The sequence below is a fragment of a genome, unplaced genomic scaffold (assembly GCF_019419815.1).
Source record: "Pyrus x bretschneideri cultivar Hongxiangsu unplaced genomic scaffold, Pyrus_bretschneideri_v1 Contig11, whole genome shotgun sequence".
NCBI lineage: Eukaryota > Viridiplantae > Streptophyta > Magnoliopsida > Rosales > Rosaceae > Pyrus > Pyrus x bretschneideri.
In genome coordinates, this window is record NW_025999402.1 from 5,937,336 (window position 1) to 5,957,808 (window position 20,473).

The following is a 20,473-nucleotide window of genomic DNA, read 5'->3' on the forward strand; positions in this document are numbered from 1 at the left end:
AGGTCGGCCCTGGCTCAAGGCAACCAAGGTGACTGCACGGGAACTCAAAACGTCTAGGGCACAAAAACTCAAATTTAATTCGTATTATTATATTGTTATGTTCAATAAGCACATCAATAATAAAACTCAAGTTATTTATCGTAATTTGTTGCTTGCAACAGTGTTTTTCGTTTACTTGTATTTTTTATTTATGAATCAATTCATTTTTGGTTTAGTTTAAATAAGTGTAAAATAATAGCTATATTTCTATATGTTGTCTTTGACGAAAGTGGCTTTTATAAATTTGTTTTCAATTAACTGCCACTCTTTGGCAAAAACAAAAGAAAATTAATAGCCACCCAAGTTCAAATCCAAACGAGGGCATTTTTCTTTGTAACAATGATGTTATGTTTCAATATAATGTTAGGGTTTAGAGGGTTAGTTTTCTTTCTTGTACAAGAAAAAATGAGTAATTAACATATATGTGGTCTTTAAGAACATTGATCGATCAGTCCATGAGGCCAAGTTCGATGAATATATCCAAAAGTAGATAAACACCTTAAAGTCCTTTTCGATTAATGTGTGAGGCCATGTTCAAATGGTTGTGTTTAATTAAAGAGCTACTTAGAGCATCTCCAAAAGAGATGTCAAAAGATAAAAGTCAATAGTAATTGGATGGTTGATGTGGCCATGTTAGATTTTCTATTTTTCTAACCGATATGTTTCTTTGTTATAGATGATATTTGTAGGACCTATTTTAAAAAGAAATCAATTAAAATACATTTTCAATTTCTATAATTGGTGCATTAATAGGACCCATAATAAAATAATTAAAAAAATTGACATCACATTTTCTCATATGTCAAATTTGACATATGAAAACTCATATGTCAATCCACATAAGATTGCCATATCGATTGGAGCTCACTCAGACCTTCAATTTTGATTACATGGAATTCCAACTAGGATTCGACATCTCTTTTGGAGATGGTCTTACATTAATTTCACATCATCAAGATTTCTAAATGCTTTTCCAATCGAGTTACGCTTCTATTTCTTTCTATTTTTTATTTTACCTTAAAACTCATCGTGTCAAGTTACTTGATTAACTGTCCATATTTAAAACTAATGACGTGGAAAGTGTGGGGCCTATTTCTAGGTTGACACAGAAGCCATACCATACTTTCATGCTATCTTTGAAGAAAATATATGCATCTAATATTAAGCATACCTTCAAGCTACTTCTACTCTATATCAAATATAGTATGAGCAAAAGTGCTATTTTTCTGTCAATCAAACGGAAAATCCCCTCTTCCACCTCTCATGTATCAATATTTTTCTCATCAATTTGCCCACTTTCCACTACTACATTGAAATTTTTGTAACATTGAAATTGTGATACATCGTCATTTGAAATCATCTCATTATCAGATTGGGTATAAGCCATATTATAATACGGTTCTCTTAGTTGTTTTTTAAGTTGCTTCAATTAGAATAAATTTCTATCTCCGTCCCAAGAAAAGATTTACAATTTGAATTTTTGTTAATAAGCTGACATAAGATGATCATTTCTTGAAACAGTGACCTAGTAAAGATTTACAAAATTGGCGAAGGAACATTCGGAGAAGCTTTCATGGCTGGTGGCTCTGTCACGGCCCTGACCCTAGTTCATATGGCACCTGTTATTCAATATCTAGCGACTTGAGGCAAAATTTTCTGACCATTATGAGGTTCAAATTAAGTGTATTTGGATTGTAACTAGAATGGAGTCACTAAATTATGACACGAGGCAATAGATTAATTTCTGTTGTTTTCAATTGAAGTTGTTAATAGAATAAGATTGGTTTATATGATCTTTGTATATCTTCCTACTTTCCCACTTTTCACATTTTCTTATTATTAGTCTACCAATGCTAGCATTTTTTCTAAATTCCATATTAAAAAAAATCAAGTTTTATAAAATTAAAAAAACCGAAACCGTATCAAAATCGAACCGAAGAAAATTGAACCGAACCGAAGTTTTGGTTCGGTTTCGGTTTTGGCAAAAAACCAAACCAAAATGAAACCGAACCTACCCCTAAATGTCAGTTCACTTAAGCTTTCATTCCAACCCATGTAACGAGCCTTAAGTCAATGACTCCCAATCCACTAGGGTTTTAGGGAACCAGGTGTAGAGCACCCTTAAGGACTTACTAACTTGAGTTGAAAAGGCTACAAAACCAGCTAACCACTCTGCCCCATGCCAAGACTCTATTGTTTGATGCGAGAATCACTGCTGATTAGGCAAGACTAGCCCGGTTACTAATCAAAGTTTCAGGTGGAACAATTAATACTTTATTTTATAAAAAATACCAAAATTTATATTACTTGAACAAAAATTAAAAAATTAAACGAAAAATAGGTCTTCCAATCTCACTCCCCACATACCATTTTGGTGTGAACGTGCAAATTTTCAAAGTATAACTCATGGATTAGTGTTTAAGCAATAATAAATAGAAAAGACTTTAATGTGGGATTAATCATCACCATGCCCATTTGTTCTAATGTTTAAAATAATCTATGAATATTAACTTAAAAAGAATGAAAATTTTTAACTGACTCAAAAATTAGAAGCCTAAAAAATTATTTTGTGACATCCCATATCGCCCAGGGGAGTGATCCTTAAATGTATATTCCAATCCCTACTTAGCACGAGGCCTTTAAGGAGCTCACTCGCTTCGGGTTCCGTAGGAACTCCGAAGTTAAGCGAGAAGGGGGCTAGAGTAATCCCATGATAGGTGACCCACTGGGAAGTTGCTCGTGAGTTCCCAAAAACAAAACCGTGAGGGAATGGTAAGCCCAAAGCGGACAATATCGTGCTACTGTGGTGGAGCGGGCCTGGGAAGTGATCCGCCCCGAGCCGGGTTGTGACATATTTCTCATCCCCAAACTTAAATCACAAATTATCCTCAAGGTGTGGAAAATAAAATTAAACAAAAAAAAAAACTATAAATATAATGTGATGTTCAGTAAGCATATATAAATAAAACCCAAGTTATTTATCATAATTTGTTATTTGCAGTAGTGTTTTTGCTGACTTGTTGCCTACGTTTTTTTATGAATCATTTCATTTTTGGTTTAAATAAGTTTTAAAATCTCAACATTACTCTTAATCAAGACAATTAGATGTTATAAAATCTAGTGATTAAATACAAAATAGAGTATTTGTCAAATATAGTAAAAAATTAACTTTTAATTTCAAAAATGTCACTTTTTATAAAAACTTTCAAATATATCCGAATTTTCATTTATATAGACACAATTACCCTCAGTTTTAACAATTAAATAAATTAAAGGCTTTTTAGCTACTGTCGTCTCAAGCTCTAGTCCAACTTCATCCTCGCTTCTACACTCCACCATCACAACCCTATCCCCTTCGACCCCCTCATCACCGACATTGAGTGCCGCTACGGTTACCGCAAGTGGTAGTAGCATAATTTCAATCATGCCTTCAACACTTTTTTTCTAACTAATATCATTTTTAGTTTTAAATATAAAAATAGTTTTTAAAGTTAATCCGTGAGATCCACGTGGCGCCACATCATAATACTAACAGAGCAATTGTCAGATGTTTCATGAAAAAACCAAAATGATCACGATTGACAAATTCAAAGAAAGACTAAAATGATTCACGATAGACAATTTCTAGAACACTACTATTGATTATCATTCATTGTTAAGGACTAGATTAAGAAGTTATGTCAATTTCATGAATCATTTTGGCTAAAAAAACCTTTAATTTATTTGATTGTTAAATTTAAAAGTATTTGTGTCTATTTAAATAAAATTTTGGATATATTTGAAAGATTTTTATAAAAAGTGATATTTTTAAAATTAAAAATTAATTTTTGACTATAGTTGATATATTCTCATACAAATATGTGTCAAGTATTTGTTTGTTCCTATCCCGAATCTCCGACGGAGTCATCGATTCATCAGGCATGGCATCTCCTCTCAAACTAATTTCCTGCTCGCTGTTTTTACTTTTTAGCTTTATTTTCTGGTCCAAGAAGCCGCCTATTCACCCCACCATCATCGCAAAAACCCTAACCACTCCTCCGGTCCAACTTCCAGTGATATCTAGGGATAGGGATTTGTCAGATTTGAGAATTTTTGTCCGCAGCCAAACAGCTGCCGCTATGAGAATCACAAAGCCTTTGCTTCAGTCCGAAGCCAAGGACAAAAACATGGTGTTCTCTCCGCTGTCCATCCACATCGTTTTGAGCCTGATCGTGGCGGGGACAAAGGGTCCGGCGAGGGACCAGTTACTCTCTTTTCTCAAGTCCAACTCCACCGCCGAACTCAACGCCCTCGCTGCGGATATAGTTCCATTGGTTTTGGCAGATGGATCTGCCAGTGGCGGTCCCCGTCTGTCCTTTGCCAATGGACTTTGGGTTGATGAGTCTCTCTCTATCAAGCCTTCTTTCAAAGAGGCGGTGGCCGTGTTTTACAAGGCAGTTGCGGACGAAGTCGATTTCCAGAACAAAGCGGATGAGGTGAGAATCAAAGTGAATTCTTGGGCCCAAGGGAAGACTGGTGGCCTGATCAAAGAATTTCTTCCTCCCGCATCAATTAACGGTGCAACAAGGCTCGTGTTTGCGAATGCATTGTACTTCAAAGGGGTTTGGGAGGAGAAGTTTGATGCGTTGAATACCAAAGAGCATGACTTCAACCTCCTCGACGGGAGCTCAGTTCGGGCACACTTCATGACCAGCGACAAGTGGCAGTTTGTAAGGGCGTTTGACGGCTTTAAAGTCTTACAGCTTCCTTACCGACAAGGTGGAGAAGAAGAAGGCAAACCTCCTCGGCGACGTTTCTCCATGTACTTGATTCTGCCTGATGCGGAAGACGGACTGCCAGGTTTGGTGGACAAAGTTTGTTCCGGATCTGACTTCTTGAATCGACATCAACCGTACGGTAAAGTTGAAGTGGGCGACTTCAAAATCCCAAGGTTTAAGTTTTCTTCCGACTTGGAAGCGTCCAAAACTCTCAAGGATTTAGGATTGGTGTTGCCTTTTACTAGTGAGTTGACAGAGATGTTTAACTGGCTTCCTTCCGGCGATGCTTTTAGGATGCTTCACAAATCCTGCGTTGAAGTTAATGAAGAAGGCACTGAAGCGGCAGCTGTTACTGGCATTCTTGCGGGGAGTTCGCTTAATCCTCCTGACAAGATAGATTTTGTGGCCGATCATCCATTCATGTTCGTCATCAGAGAAGAAATTACTGGAACGGTGTTGTTCATTGGGCAAGTGCTGAATCCGCTCGCGGGTTGATCTATCTATTTGGGTTATATATGTAAATTCAATTTGTAGTTGGCTGTGGTCTTCATTGCCTGCCTGGGAGCTTAACATATGAAAACTGAACGAACTAGACCTTTATGATTATTAATAAAATTCCCAACTCTTTTATTTAGGTTGCATTTTTGATAATTTAGTTTGCGGTGGTTTTGTTCTAAAAATTGTCCACATCCAATACGAAAATAACAATGTTTTCGGATGATTAGGGTGTATCTGAGATTTTGAATCATGAAGAACAAACCGTTCTGCTCAAAAGAGAATTCCAAAGCGGAACCATCCAAGTACGTTGTTTGATGTTCCTGTTGATGGAGTAAAGTTAGCAAGTCTCTGTATTGTGGAAACAAAGTCTGAAAATAAGATCCAACAAAATAAGGCTTGCGATCAGAGTCAAGAGGCCTATTGTATAGGTACTTATTGTTGTATAGCCTAGCTTTTAATGCATATGGTCTATTGTAGCTTAACCGAACCAAACTCTCATTTATCTTATTATAAAATGTATTGCTATACTAAAAAAAAATAAAAAATTTGTTCGAGAATTAGACAAATTATTTGCAATTGGAATTATGCACCCTTTCCTTTTAACAGTGAGTAGGAGCATACAATCCCATCCGGATTCTCTGTTTTCCTCTTATGTCTAGGGTTAGGGTTTGATTTACTTGTCTTATTAGGCTTTGTATTCTTGTGTGTCAAGGAATCCTACTTCCAACTTGCACTCAGTTTTATTAATAGTAGTGCAGAGAAGCACAGAAATACAGAAAGAGAATAACAGAGAGAGAGAGAAAGTAATTGATTACATTGATACTGAATTAATCTTTACAACTATGAGAATACAGTTTATATAGCCATCATGACTAACTTGCAGCCTAAGCTATTTAACTAACTAATTTTGATAACAACTCTAACAACCTTTGGATATTGTCAACATCCCCCCTCAATCTCAACTGGGATTGCCCAGTTTGAGATTGAAGCAGACCATCCAGCAATCAACTTCTTACAATTACAGAAATCAAGAAACACAACCTTCTTTAGCAATCAGCCTTCAATGAAGAAAGGGAACAAGAACTGCACTCCGGCAATCGGCCTTAATGGAGTTGCACACAATAACAACAAACAAAATTTTTCAAGAACGTTACTCCGGCTATCGGCCTTTAAGGAATAACACACAATATCTGAGACAGAACCTTTCACTCCGGCTATCGGCCTTATGGAGGAAACAAAATGCATTCAACACACTCTTGGCAATCGGCCTTTTTCGAGTGCACAAATCTGAACAAATCTGAAGTATACGGCTATCGGCCTTGACACTTCCAAAATTCCCAAGAAAATTCTCACTGAAACGTTATAAACCAGTTCATATCTAGCCAATTAGAAAATGAACTACTAGTAACAGAAAGAATTGAATCAAAAACAATCTTCATTAATGAAAGAATGACTGAGAAGGGATAGTAAAACCTTGACTGAGAAGTGGTATAGCTTGAGCACCAAAAACCAACTGTGCAACTGATCGGATACAGAGAATGGTTATTCATTCTGCATAAATACTTTGATGACTTTCAAGTGCCTGACTCATTGATTCGAATTCAACATCTGATTCTACTATTTCCATGATATCCACATCCATGTTCACTTCTTCAAAGTCAATTTTCTCTTCTCCATAATCACCAAGTCTCAAGAATCACTCAATAATGAAAAAGCAAATGAAGTATAGACAACAAGACATGGTTGAAGCAAATCGTCGAACACCTGGTGTGCGAAATTACCACGGATATCTACTTGCATCACTAACCCAATCATGAATCCAGAAAATCAGAAGAAGCGACGGAGAAAGCACACAGATTTCAATTAGTAATGGCTTCGTGCCACAACTTTCACTTCCCCAGCAAAATGGAAAAAAAAAATTTAGAGTACACCACTTCAAAAAATTAACCAGAAAGAACAATTCCATATTTTGCAGAATTTAGAATGAACCAAGAATTCACATGAACAAATCCTCAAGAAAGTGAAATTGAACCAAGAAGTCAGAATGTAATCATACCCAAACTCCAAATATATCACCTTCCTGAATTTTTCATTGACGAGTAGGATCGAACAGGCAAGAACCCATTAACCAACTGCGTTCAAATCACGCTACGATTTCAAGACCCGCTACGATTTCGAAAACCCAGATATCACTTCATTTCTGAAATCACAGATTACGCACGAAAGATGAAAAACCCAGATGTGATTTTGACGTTGCTGAGTAAAAATTGGGCACCAGAGGGACAATTGGGGTGAGCAGTGCAAGGCCTTGATTGAAGGGTTGAATAATGCTCCTTCTTGGAACCCAATGGTAGTAGAAATACCAGTAGCAGTCGCCGATTGAGATGAAGGGATTCCACAGGATCCAAAAAATTGCTTGACATCCCATCTTCTTTCCTTGTATTAAGAACTCGATGAAAATCTGAAAAATTCCCGACTTCAAGAATTGAAAAGAAAAACAAATTGCCACTTCTATTTGGCCTGAAGAAACAATATTCCTCAGAACAATCAACCAACAATCGCAGAAAAATCAACCCAAGCTCGCGGAAGCACTGAAAATTTAATGGAAATTTGGAAAGAAACTAAACTAGGAAAGAAAAAAAAAATTTGCAAACTACTACGAAGAAACCACCAGAATCCATGGCGTGAGCCTGGTGGCTCTGATACCATATTAACAGTAGTGCAGAGAAGCACATAAATACAGAAAGAGAATAACAGAGAGAGAGAAAGTAATTGATTACATTGATACTGAATTAATCTTTACAACTATGAGAATACAGTTTATATAGCCATCATGACTAACTTGCAGCCTAAGCTATTTAACTAACTAATTTTGATAACAACTCTAACAACCTTTGGATATTATCAACAAGTTTACCTCTGTATATATTGTACGATCAAGATCAACTTCACTATATTTTACAAGTTATCAAGAGAATTCCCTTCCCCAGTTAATTCTATAGTACAATTGCTACTCCCTGAGGAGATGGCTAGCTTTCGATCGATCTGCTTGGCGATACTGCTCGTGCTACTTTTGGTGTTGTGGTCGTCGTAAGAATCATCTTACGCTCGGCAGAGAAGCACATCGGAGATCTTCGAGAAGTGGATGACAGAACACAGATGAGTTTAAAAGGATGCACAAGAGAAGGAGAAGCGCTTCAAGATTTTCGAGGCTAAATGGGAGAAGAATTTATATTACCTAGGCCCCAATCACTTTTCGGATTTAACCGATAAATAATTTATCTCTACAACTTGTTAGTTAGGAGTCCATCGAACTTGAGAAGAAACACATGGAGTTTAGGGTTTGGCCAAACAAGCTAAGTATATATAGTTTTGAGTTTATTATTATTATTATTTTTTTAGTACATCGATATTTTTACACTAATAGGAGGAGGAGGAATGCAGCTAAGCCATACAATGGGCAACCTATTTTGGTATCGAATTGGTCATCCAAGATATTCGAACTTAAAATCTCTCACTTCACCAGCATAAGGTAGTAATGAATGACAAATATAGTTTTGCGTTTAGTTAAGGTTAGAGTTGTGTGCTCTGCCTCTTCATAGATGTTATATTCACTTGCGTAATTCAGATATAATATAATTATTATTTTATATTTTGTTAAAAAAACAAACGGATAAATAAATACAAGCCGAGTAGATGGACTGTATTATTTAGAAAAGTGCTCTTATTTTCATCCCTCACACATTTTTGTTAATATTATTTAATTTATTTGTTCTTACAGTCGAAAATTAAAAATGACGTGCGAGGACAATGGGTCGGATTGCCGCTTTGGATTTGACCCACAATATAAAACCCGCGGACTAAACAAAACCAACAGAACAAAAGAGAGTCGGTGTTCGTGAGCTTCAAATTCCAAATTTCAATTCAATTCAAATCTCCAGAAGTCCAAAAGCTTAAAACCCCAAATTTCAAAACCCTAATTGTGATCGGAACCCCCCCTTCTCTGCAAAAAATGGGGAAGAGCCAACCGCCGCCGCCGCAGCAGCCACCGGCGTGAGAGACACAGTTTACAAGCTCCAACTCGCTCTCCTCGACGGCGTCAAAACCCTAGACCACCTATACTTAGCCGGCTCAATCATTTCCCGCTCCGACTACAACGACGTTGTCACGGAGCGCACCATAGCCGACCACTGCGGCTACCCTCTCTGCCCCAATGCCTTGCCTCCGGAATCCTCCCGCCCGGCCACTATCGCATTTCGCTCAAGGAGCACAAGGTCTACGACCTCCATGAGACCTACATGTACTGCTCCTCGAGCTGTCTTATCGAAAGCAAGGCTTTTGTTCAGAGTTTGAGCGAGGAGAGGTGCGATGTCTTGGATTATGGCAAGGTTGAGAGGGTCTTGAGGGCTTTTGTGGATGTGGATTTTGAAAAAGGGGAAGTGGTGTTGGGGGACATTAAGGATTTCGAAGTTGAAGATCAAAGAAAAGAGCGAAGTGGACAGTGGGGATTTGGGATTTTTAAGTTGAAGATTGAAGAAAAGAGTGAAGTGCAGTTAGGGGATGTGGGCGTCGTTGGTCCCTCTAATGCTATTGAGGGTTATGTTCCACACAATCAGCGGATATCCAAGCCATTGGGTTCGAAAAAGAGCAAAAAAGGTATCTGCTTTTTTGTTTTTGTTTGTGAATCTGTTATTGCTACAACTGTATTATATTTAAGTTGAAGAGCCTATCTCATGGTTGCTCAGGTTTCTTGGATTGTTTTGTTTTTTTTTTTTTTTTTTTGGTTGTTAATGTGTTCCGTTAGTGTTCGCTAAAGTGAGTAAGTATTGTACATTGTACTGTCCAAAGGTAAAGAAGCGAAAACAAGTGGCGGGAAAGATATGATCTTTAATGAGATGGATTTCATGAGTTGTATAATCGCTAGTGATGAATACAGTGTGTCCAAAATCCCACCAAGTTCTGGGGAGAATGGTTGTGAAACTAAGGTTAAAGAATCAGAAGGAAAAGTTTCTCATATTAAGAATGATTATGAAAAGAAATCCAGAAAATCAAGAGGGGAAAAAAGTACGATTTCCAAGGAAGATGATGTTGGTGTTCAAGAGGCGCCTTCAACATCAGAGACTTCTCAAACTGTTTTGAATATAATTATTAAAGAAGCAAGAGAGGAATTCCATGGTGATAAGGCTTAGAAATCAAATGAGCGAATGCTGAGATCCTCTCTTAAACCTTCAGGGGCAAAAAAACTTAATCACTCTGTTACTTGGGCTGACAAGAAGGTGGAACATAGAATGACTGGTTATGATACATTTGGCAGCAACCACAAACCTTTGTTTAAACCTTCAGCAGAAAATGGAGTCAGTTGCTCTGTTACCTGGTCTGATGAGAAGATTGATAGCACTAGGATTAAAAATGTTTCCGAGGTTAGAGAAGTGCAAGGTGCAAAAGAGGGTTCTGGTGTATTAGGGAATTTGGAATTGCAAGATAATGAACGTTTGGAATCTGCAGAATTCTGTGCCATGGCATTGAGGCAGGCAGCAGAAGCTGTTGCATCTGGAGAATCTGATGTCAATGGTGCTCGTATGTCATTATTTGGTTTAAATGTATTTAGTAGGTAGGATATTACATGGTGGTGGAACTTGGTCGTTTGATATGTAATGGTGTTTCTTTCCACGTGTCCTTTTCAAATATCAGTTTCGAGTGCTGGAATTATTTTATTGCCACGTCCAGATGGTGTGGTTGAAGAAGAGCCTAATGAGGATGTTGACATGCTTGAACCAGAACAAGCTCCTCTGCAACCAAGAAATCCTGGAATTCCAAATTTTGATTTGTTTGACTCTGAGGATACTTGGTTTGATGATCCGCCAGAGGGTTTCAGCTTAACTGTAAGAGTGTAAATCTAAGGTCATTGCATATTATTTCTCTTTGTAAGTTCTATGCTGATGAAACCTTTCATGTGTTTCAGTTATCACCATTTTTAACAATGGGGAACTCACTCTTTACATGGATAACATCATCTACGCTAGCGTATATATATGGGAGGGATGAAAGATTTCATGAAGAATTTCTCTCTATTAATGGGAAAGAGTATCCCCGTAAGATTGTCTTGGCTGGTGGCCACTCTTCTGAAATCAAGAAAACCCTAGCTGAATCTCTTGCTCGGACTCTACCAGGAATTGTTTCCCAACTCAGGCTTCCAACACCAGTATCTAGTTTGGAGCAAGAAATGGTATTGTTTTTAATCTGTTGCGTGTTTTGTTTGAATTTTGATGAAAATTAGATGAATGGATTTGCTTTAGTGTACCTTATTGTCAAATATAATTTGTCATGCTTAACCGTTTGTTTATAATTCTAGTTACCTCCTTATAATACACAATTGAAAACTTTATATGTGTTGGTTAAGTATGTGTTATAGCCCATAACAAAACTAAGACTTGAAGCCTTTTGGCTGCGTAGGACTTTGCATTTTCCGCTTGGCGCCATTGTCAGGCATTTAAACTTAAAGCTTACTGCTTTATATACATTTCATATTGAACGCAAGTTTTATAGGAATACATGCAATTTTCCTCGTTGTTCTACTTTTAGGTGAAGCACTTGCATTTGTGTTTATGTGTAATTAACCACGTAGAGGATTCATTTTTTGAGGATACATAACTCCTTTACATCCATGGGTTTTGACCATTATCCAAGTGAATTCAGTGGAGTTTACAACTCCAACTATATGTGTGATTAACGAGGACTGGGAAAGATATCTTTTCACCTTATTAGTTCCTAGGAGCTACTTCCCACATGTTGATTTTACATGTACCATTATTTACTTGTATTCATTTCTATTCTACTTAGTAGTGCAAGCTGACAGTTTGCAAATGTTTTGTTATATTGGCATGACTTTTTGTCGGTGTGCTTTAATCAGTATAAAAGACCCTGCAGTGCAACCAAATACTGTGTTAATTTTGTCAACTTGACGTGATTATTATAACTTATTTTAATTTTGCATAAATAGATTCATTCCCTATTGTTTGGCAACATGTGACCTAGACGTTTCTGTACAGAGCCGCATGTTGGGGACGATGACTTTTGTTGATGCACTACCAGCATTCAGAATGAAACAATGGAAAGTGGTTGTTCTTCTTTTCCTTGAGGGACTCTCTGTTTGCAGGATCCCTGCACTTGGTCCTTGCATGCCGGACAGAAGGATGCTGTTTCACAAGGTAAGGCCTCATATATATATATATATATATATTTTTTTTTTTTCCGGTCTCAAACTTATTTACCTTACATACAAGAGAATATAAGTGTAAGTAAAGAAAAAGATTTAGACAAAAATTTGTTTCGATTTTCTTATCAGCTATCTTTAAGTATGCATATATGTTTAGACATTGTAGTAATTAACATATTAAATATTGAATCTCAATTTTTATATACTGTATGTTCGCGAGTTAAAACAAAGCGTTAATCTGTACATGTGGTTTTGGTTTTGGCCAAATAGGTGCTGGATGGTTCCGAGATAACTGCAGAACACTACGAGCTTATGAAGGATCATATAATACCCCTAGGCCGAGCACCCAAATTCTCAGCTCAGAGTGGTGCTTAATGGCATGGAAGGCTGACTTCAAATTGTCTCAGCTTACACATCATATATGGTAACCGTCGTTTTCATCTAAATATTTTGCGGTTTCAATTTCTGGAATCCACTCGTAGCCTTGTATTTTGATCGTAGACTTGAAAGCTGTTGACTGCAAAAGTAGCAGTTGGAAGCACCCTGTCTATGAAAGTGATTGGAGAAAAGCCATCCACCGCTGACTCTTTCAGAGCTGGAAGAACGATGTTGAAAGTCTGAAGCTTCATTGTACATGTTTTCTGAATATATATCCGACGGAAAATGTTTCTGTGGATTGCGTTGGGGGAAATCTACCAAAGCTGGGCAAATAAAGGAAGACTTATGGTAATTTATACAAATGCTTCCTGCCAAAGTTGAATTCCAGAATAGGATGGAGAGATGGCCTCTAGTGTTTTGGGTTTTCTTTGGTTCTAGTGATACTTTAACCTAATCGAAACTACATAAATGGAGATTCGAACTCGAGTGCAGTTGGGTAGAGCACATTGTTCTAGTCGAGTATTCTAATCTAGTCGAAATTACATGGATGGAGATTTGAATGTGGGTAGAGAGACATGGGGACCATATCGTTTTAGCCAACTTGGCTATGTTTATGTCAGCTCTCTAAGAGTTTTCAAACTTAAAAGTCTTATTTAAGCATTATTGAAGGATTAGGATAAGGAGTTGATATTATGTTAATTAATAATTGTTAATCCTTAATTTTGACTAATAGGCATCAAAGTGTGCTTGTTTTTTGGACACGTTGATGTTTTGAGAGTGGGTAAGTATGAAGTTGTTAAGAGTCAATTCGTAGGAGGATGATGGGTTTTGTTTGGCCTTTTCTTTTACCGGCAAAGTATATTCGCATGTTGGACTATATTTATTCTGGGCGCTCCTCCTTTACAACAAGGGCGCCCACCTCAAAAAGACATAAACACCCTTCTAGAATTTATTTATAGGGAACTTTAACGAAAAGTTTCCGGTACTGTTTATTTTAACGAAAAATTATATTTTTACACTAAAAAGTCAATTTTGGTACTATTTACTTTACCTTTTATTTTATCTTTATTGTCAAAATTCAAAGTTTTCAAATTTTTTTTGATTAGCTTTCCTTTTATCATATCCAATGTTCTATTTAACTGGTTAAACAATTGGAGTATTAACTGGGATTTGGACCTATTATGTTGTATTTCGGCCAAGGTCCACATTAAAGAAACAAAAGGGTATATTCCAATTAAACTTGATGTTTAACCATTACAGGATGATTTAATAGTTAGGGATGAATTTTAAGTTTGTATTTCTTATGACACGTCTGGGGTTTAATTTCTGATGCTGATGAGTTATATAATTGTGGTCAGAAAGTGATTGAAATGTTTTTGTGAGTTATCCCGATCTTAAAAGGTGCCGTGGCAAAGTTAGTTCTTTTTGTAGTAAAAGTATTCATTAATTATTTCCTTATATATCATCCGCAACTCTTCGGACCATTCACATCAAACTTTAACTTAGGTTGTATGCCTTAAGGAAAATTACTAAACCAAATGATTATAACGTTGTTATACATTAACAAATTCATATATTGTCGTATTTGTTTTCACTATAAGGATTTTAGGAAGGGGTGTGATATTCACACATATTTTTTTACTTTTCACACTCTTTTAATTTTCGGCCGTCGGATCGAATGTATTAAAGAAGATCAATGAATAGAAATTACCAATGAGTGTGCAAGAATTAAAAAAGAATGTGTAGATATCACATCCCTTTTAAGAAATGAGAATATGATTGTCAAAAAATTTCAAATTGAATGTTTTGAACCAATGTGCGCATCACTTTTAAAGTAAAACATTTTGTTCAAGCTTAATTTAATACCCAACAACCATTTAGTACTACAGTCTAGCTGTATTATTTTTAACTTGTGAGTTAAAGGTTTTAGGTTCGATTCTCGTTAAAGGTGAATTTGAATCATATTATTACTAGTTCATTGTGAGGCTAAGTCTACACTCTTCTCCTTACTGGAGATAATATAATTTGTTCAAAAAAATAAAAAAATTTGGTAACCCAACATGCTTCGATGATGTCTTACATGCATGCACAAATTTGGACATAATATGAACTAAGATTTATTATATATATATATATATATATATATATTATGATATAATGGTTTTTTTTCTTCTTATTTTCTTGTAAATGGATGTGGGTGCCCTTATGCAAAAAGTTGCCAAAAATCCATATCTTTCGCAATTTTGAGGACATGTGATGATCAAATGTAGATTAGCTGTAAAATTATATTAGTTTAGATAATTTGTAAAATATTTGAACTTAATATTAATCTCCAGCAATAGTATTTGCAATTGACGAAATTTTAATTGATAAGAATTTAAATTATGTCATGAAACAAAACTTTGTGCATACGTGTTTAAACTAATATAATCTTGTGACTAATATGTATTTAAGCTTTCACATGTCCTCAAAATGAGAACTGTGGGAGCCAATTAAAAGCAAGCTAGTAAGGTAAAAAAACAACACAACTAAAAGCAAGTTTGAATGGAGTCATTTAGTAATACTATAGTTTATAGTTTAGTGGTATTACTCTTTTTTTTATTATTATTAGTACATCGATATTTTTACACTTAGAGGAGGGGGAGTTCGATATTCCTTTTCACTTAGAAGAGAGAAGTCTTAAACTCGATTCTCACTATATTTGAACCATATCATTACCAACTTACTTCTGTACCCTTTTAATGTCGATAATATTGTTTGTTTAAAAGAAAATATATAAGCAAGTTTGAATGGTCAAAAAAAAAGGCCAGAGTCTTCTCATTTGTCTGGAATTTATTTTTAAAATATAAACTTATTTTTCTGTTGGAATTTTAAAATAAACTTTCTTAAATTTGTAAAATTAATAACAAATTAAAAAAACTAGGAGCCAATTAAAATAAAAGGGGTCTCCTTTGACTGTCCTGTGTTCCCAGCGCATCACAGCACCACCACACAGAAAAAGCAAAAATAAACAAAACACACAAACACTCGAATCCAAAAGAGGAAGAGACCTAGATCCTCTCTCTCTCTCTCCCTCCCCCTCCTTCCCACCTCTCTCTGATCACTGATCATGGATCTACGCCTCTGATTCCACCTCACGCCCTTCGTTTTCCAGATGATCCTCCCTTGATCTTCGCCAGTTTCTGCTTCGTCGGTACGATTTTCTTCCCCTGACACTCTTCTCATATAAAGTTACCTTTTTTTTTTCTGATTTTTTTTTTGAATTTTTTTTCTGTGATATATAAGGAGGGTTTTGTTTTATTTTTTTCGTTTTGGGTGTTTAGATCGGCTAGTTTTGGCATCTGTGACTGGCCCTTTTTTTTTTGGTGTGGTGATGGGGGGTTGGTGAGGGAGGAATAATTGTTATGATTAAATATTTCAGGTAGTTGTTTGATTTTTCTTTTGTGATTTTTGGGTTTAATTGTTGGATCTCTGTGTAAATGTTGATTTGTTTGTGGGTATATATAGAAGGTCAAAGAGTTGCCTTTACTAATTTGTGGGGTTCGTTTATTGTTCTTTTTTGTTGTGCAATTCATAAAATTTGTGTGCTTTGGTTTACAAGTTTTGATTTTTTTTCATATTTGTATATGTATGTGTATGTGTGTATATATATATATATTTATTTATTTATTTATTTGTATATGCTGGTAGGTACTGAGTTTGATTTTCAGCTTAAGCTCAGTTGATTGGCTACAAATTGCCTTTGCTTTACGAATCATAAAACTTTAAATGGATCTTTGTGTGGATTGTGGATGATGGCTGAAGAAAATTCTATTCGGATTGTCAATGTTGCATTTTCACAGTCAAAATTTTAATTATCGTTGCTTGATTGATTGATTGCAGTAGGTTGATGGTTGATTTTACCAAGGCTAAACCATAAGAGAACAGGGAATGGCTTCAGTGGGTGTGGCGCCTACGTCAAGTAGGAGAGAACCCAGTGGTCACGTGGTTGGTGTGGATAAGTTGCCAGAGGAGATGAATGACATGAAAATTAGGGATGACAAAGTACGTAAGCCATTAGTTTAAGTGCTTTCTTATCAGAGTATTTTCTCCTTGGTACTTTTTTGTTTTTCGTTTTTAGGATTATCGTATATTTGGTTTTGAGGACTTATGGTCTGCTTCACTTGTGTAGGAAATGGAATCCACAGTTGCAGTCGTTGATGGTAACGGAACAGAGACAGGCCATATAATCGTGACAACTATTGGTGGTAGAAATGGCCAGCCAAAACAGGTATAATATTTCTCTTTTGGACATTAGTCTCTAGTTGATGTGGACCACTGATATGTTGTTTTCCTTTATTATTTAATTGCAAGTTTCCTCTAACAAAATGTTGTATATTTTGTCATAATAGACAATCAGTTACATGGCTGAGCGTGTTGTCGGACACGGATCATTTGGAGTTGTGTTCCAAGTAAGACTCTAGTCTTTTGCTTTACAATTCACTATGGAAAATGAATGGCCCTTCAAATCGGTAGCAATTTTCATGTCTTAAATTCTGAGTTCTTATTTGTGCAGGCAAAGTGCTTAGAGACTGGTGAAACTGTGGCTATTAAGAAGGTTCTGCAAGATAAGAGGTACAAGAATCGTGAGCTACAGACGATGCGCCTTCTTGACCACCCAAATGTTGTTTCTTTGAAACATTGCTTCTTTTCAACGACGGAAAAGGATGAACTTTATCTTAACTTGGTGCTTGAGTATGTTCCTGAAACGGTTCACCGTGTGATTAAACACTACAACAAGTTGAACCAACGGATGCCCCTTATATATGTTAAACTCTACACATACCAGGTATGATGCCAACGAATGTGTCCCTTTTTTATTTTTCTCTAAGTTGCATTTGCATAGTTTTAATATTGTAAAAGGAACATTTCTTTCTTTCTTAGGAAGTAGATAATTTTACGTAAATTGTGCAGTATGTTATATACCATATTTACATAAATTGTGCAGTATGTTATATACCACATTTAAGAATTGAGCTGTTGGACTAAAATCTTACTTCTTGAACCCAAGGCTTAGGCTAAATTGAATCTCAGAATTGCTCATTAGGGCATAATGTTGTTCCTGCTGCCCTGGAGGGTTTATGTTCTGAGTTGCTGAAATTTGCCTCATTTCATCCATATTTGGCAGATCTTTAGGTCGTTATCCTACATTCACCGCTGCATTGGAGTGTGTCATCGGGACATTAAACCTCAAAATCTTCTGGTATGTACTTTGATTCTTGTATACCTATATGCCTATTAATAACTTGTTAACCCTATTGTTGTGGGTGGCGGTGTTTATGGAGTAAGTAAACAGAAAAGGTATAAAATTTGGTTCTTATTTTGTGCAGATGAACCCTCGTATACCTATATGCCTTTTAATATCTTGTTAAACCTATTGTTGTGGGTGGTGGTGTTTATGGAGTAAATAAACAGAAAAGTTATAAAATTTGTTTCTTATTTTGTGCAGGTGAACCCACATACCCACCAAGTAAAGTTGTGCGACTTTGGAAGTGCCAAAGTTTTGGTATGTTTTGTTGTTTTTGGTGTCCTTTCTCTTTCAATGATACTCATCGTGTCGTTTGCTTCTGTTGGATTGACATATATCTATATACTGTGTTATTGTTGTGCAGGTAAAAGGAGAGCCAAATATATCTTATATCTGCTCTAGATATTATAGAGCACCGGAACTTATATTTGGAGCAACTGAGTATACTTCAGCTATTGATGTTTGGTCTGTTGGGTGTGTTCTTGCTGAGCTATTGCTCGGTCAGGTACGTGCTTTGACTGTTGTATTTTATGAAATAAATGTTTAGTACGATTCTAATACAACAGCGTTTTCTTTTGCATCAGCCTCTCTTTCCTGGTGAGAGTGGAGTTGACCAGCTTGTTGAGATTATCAAGGTAATTCATCATTTATATCGTTTTGGCAGTAGTTAAAATCTTATTTAATCTAAAGGATATGGATTACTCTTTTTTACTTGGTGTTTTCATGGAATCTTGAACTTTAGTCTTTTATTACGGTAGTGATTTATGTGTTGCTTTTTCTCTTGGTAGGTTTTGGGCACTCCAACACGGGAGGAAATCAAATGCATGAACCCTAACTATACGGAGTTCAAATTTCCTCAAATCAAAGCTCACCCGTGGCACAAGGTAATATAATGGAAGATATTATGTATGATATTATATTTCATTCACCAGATAGCATATTTATATCTGTTATTTTCTTAGATATTCCACAAGCGTATGCCTCCAGAAGCTGTTGATCTGGTTTCAAGACTGCTGCAATACTCTCCTAACCTGCGGTGCACAGCTGTGAGTACTAAGTTTTTAATTTTTTTTTTCATGTCCAAATAGTAAAGTTTCGCGGATTTACCTTTCTTATTAAAAAATTTAACTGATAAATATGTGCTATTAAAAGAAAATTCAGTAAAATTCCCTTTATTTTCAATCATGGTTCTGGAAAAAAAATAAATAAAAATTCAATCGTGTGTCCGTATACAGCTGGATGCCTTGGTCCACTCCTTCTTTGATGATCTTCGTGACCCGAATACCCGCCTGCCGAATGGACGCTTCCTTCCGCCTTTGTTCAACTTTAAATCACATGGTATGATATTGTTCTCAGACAATTTGTTTTTTCTTCCAAATTTGTTTTCCTTCTCCATGCCTTTTATCAAATTTCTTACCTTTTGATGTTGCGTGTGCTATCAATCAGAATTAAAGGGAGTGCCTGCGGAAACTTTGATGAAATTGGTTCCAGAACACGCGCGAAAGCAAGTCCCGTTCTTGGCGTCCGATTAGTTTGTGAAATGTGAGTAACCCCATGCGTGGTCCCATATTGAAGCTCTGTGTTCTCTTCTACCTGGCCTGCTATTTGTGTCCATCTTATTTAATTTACCTCATTGTATGACTTTGTTTTGTAAAATTAGATGTGTTCTATTGAATCTTGTCATGTCCGAACCTCAAAGGGTATTTATGAGTACCGTACCTCTTCCCTGTATCGCCGAAGATTGTAGCTTCGCACAGAAGACGAACGCCAGCTTTTATCAAAATGTGTCTATCTGTATTCCTAGTAGACAGACCAATGTACCAATGTACCAATGATCTGTGATTTCGTATTTCCGTGTAATCGAGGTTTGTTTGTGAGATTTTATTGAAGGGCCAAGTTCCCTGTCGTGGTAGGAAGTAGCAAATCTCCCGTAGGTTAGTGTACAAGTGGAAACGTTTGATTTCTAATTGACGGGTTGTTTCATGCGTGACGAATGTGTCTTGTTCTAAAGTTGCATCAGGTTTTGAAAACTACAGCATTTTGTATGCCTCGAAACTAAGCCTTCCAATTTGTACTGGTTACCTTGATTTCATCAAACTGATGAACGTGCTGGCAAGTGATTTTCGTGAACTCTTTTTATGTCCATCAGTACCAATGTTTCGTGTTTTAGTTTGAACTAAAAGGCGGCTATTATGGTTTATGTTCAACCCTCGTTTTCAAATAAAAGGCAACTATTATCTCATTTTCAACCCTCGTTGCGTGCAAATCATTACCAAGTTTATGTTCTCTTTTTGACGA

General features: G+C 36.3%; 2 protein-coding genes and 1 pseudogene across 4 annotated transcripts; all 3 read left to right on the forward strand.

Moving 5' to 3' along the window:
- The first annotated feature begins 3,918 nt into the window (after positions 1 to 3,918).
- Positions 3,919 to 5,430, forward strand: LOC103955868 (serpin-ZX-like). Its single transcript, XM_009367778.3, has one exon. It carries the CDS (start codon positions 3,960 to 3,962, stop codon positions 5,289 to 5,291), a length of 1,332 nt encoding a protein of 443 aa, XP_009366053.2. The 5' UTR covers positions 3,919 to 3,959; the 3' UTR covers positions 5,292 to 5,430.
- Positions 5,431 to 9,115: 3,685 nt separating this feature from the next.
- On the forward strand, positions 9,116 to 13,618 carry LOC103955867 (annotated as a pseudogene).
- A 2,355-nt stretch (positions 13,619 to 15,973) lies between these two features.
- LOC103955870 (shaggy-related protein kinase alpha) lies at positions 15,974 to 20,165 on the forward strand. Of its 3 annotated transcripts, XM_048576269.1 has the most exons (14): positions 15,974 to 16,081; positions 16,771 to 16,932; positions 17,060 to 17,158; positions 17,280 to 17,339; positions 17,444 to 17,716; positions 18,056 to 18,130; positions 18,377 to 18,433; positions 18,540 to 18,680; positions 18,760 to 18,810; positions 18,964 to 19,059; positions 19,138 to 19,221; positions 19,411 to 19,513; positions 19,622 to 19,717; positions 19,836 to 20,165. In XM_048576269.1, exons 2-13 carry the CDS (start codon positions 16,819 to 16,821, stop codon positions 19,705 to 19,707), a joined length of 1,239 nt encoding a protein of 412 aa, XP_048432226.1. In that variant the 5' UTR covers positions 15,974 to 16,081; positions 16,771 to 16,818; the 3' UTR covers positions 19,708 to 19,717; positions 19,836 to 20,165. The 3 variants fall into 3 exon arrangements, with proteins under 3 accessions (XP_048432226.1, XP_009366055.2, XP_009366056.2); XM_009367780.3 differs by having other exon boundaries at positions 19,622 to 20,165; XM_009367781.3 differs by having other exon boundaries at positions 16,774 to 16,932; positions 19,622 to 20,165.
- Positions 20,166 to 20,473: the final 308 nt, after the last annotated feature.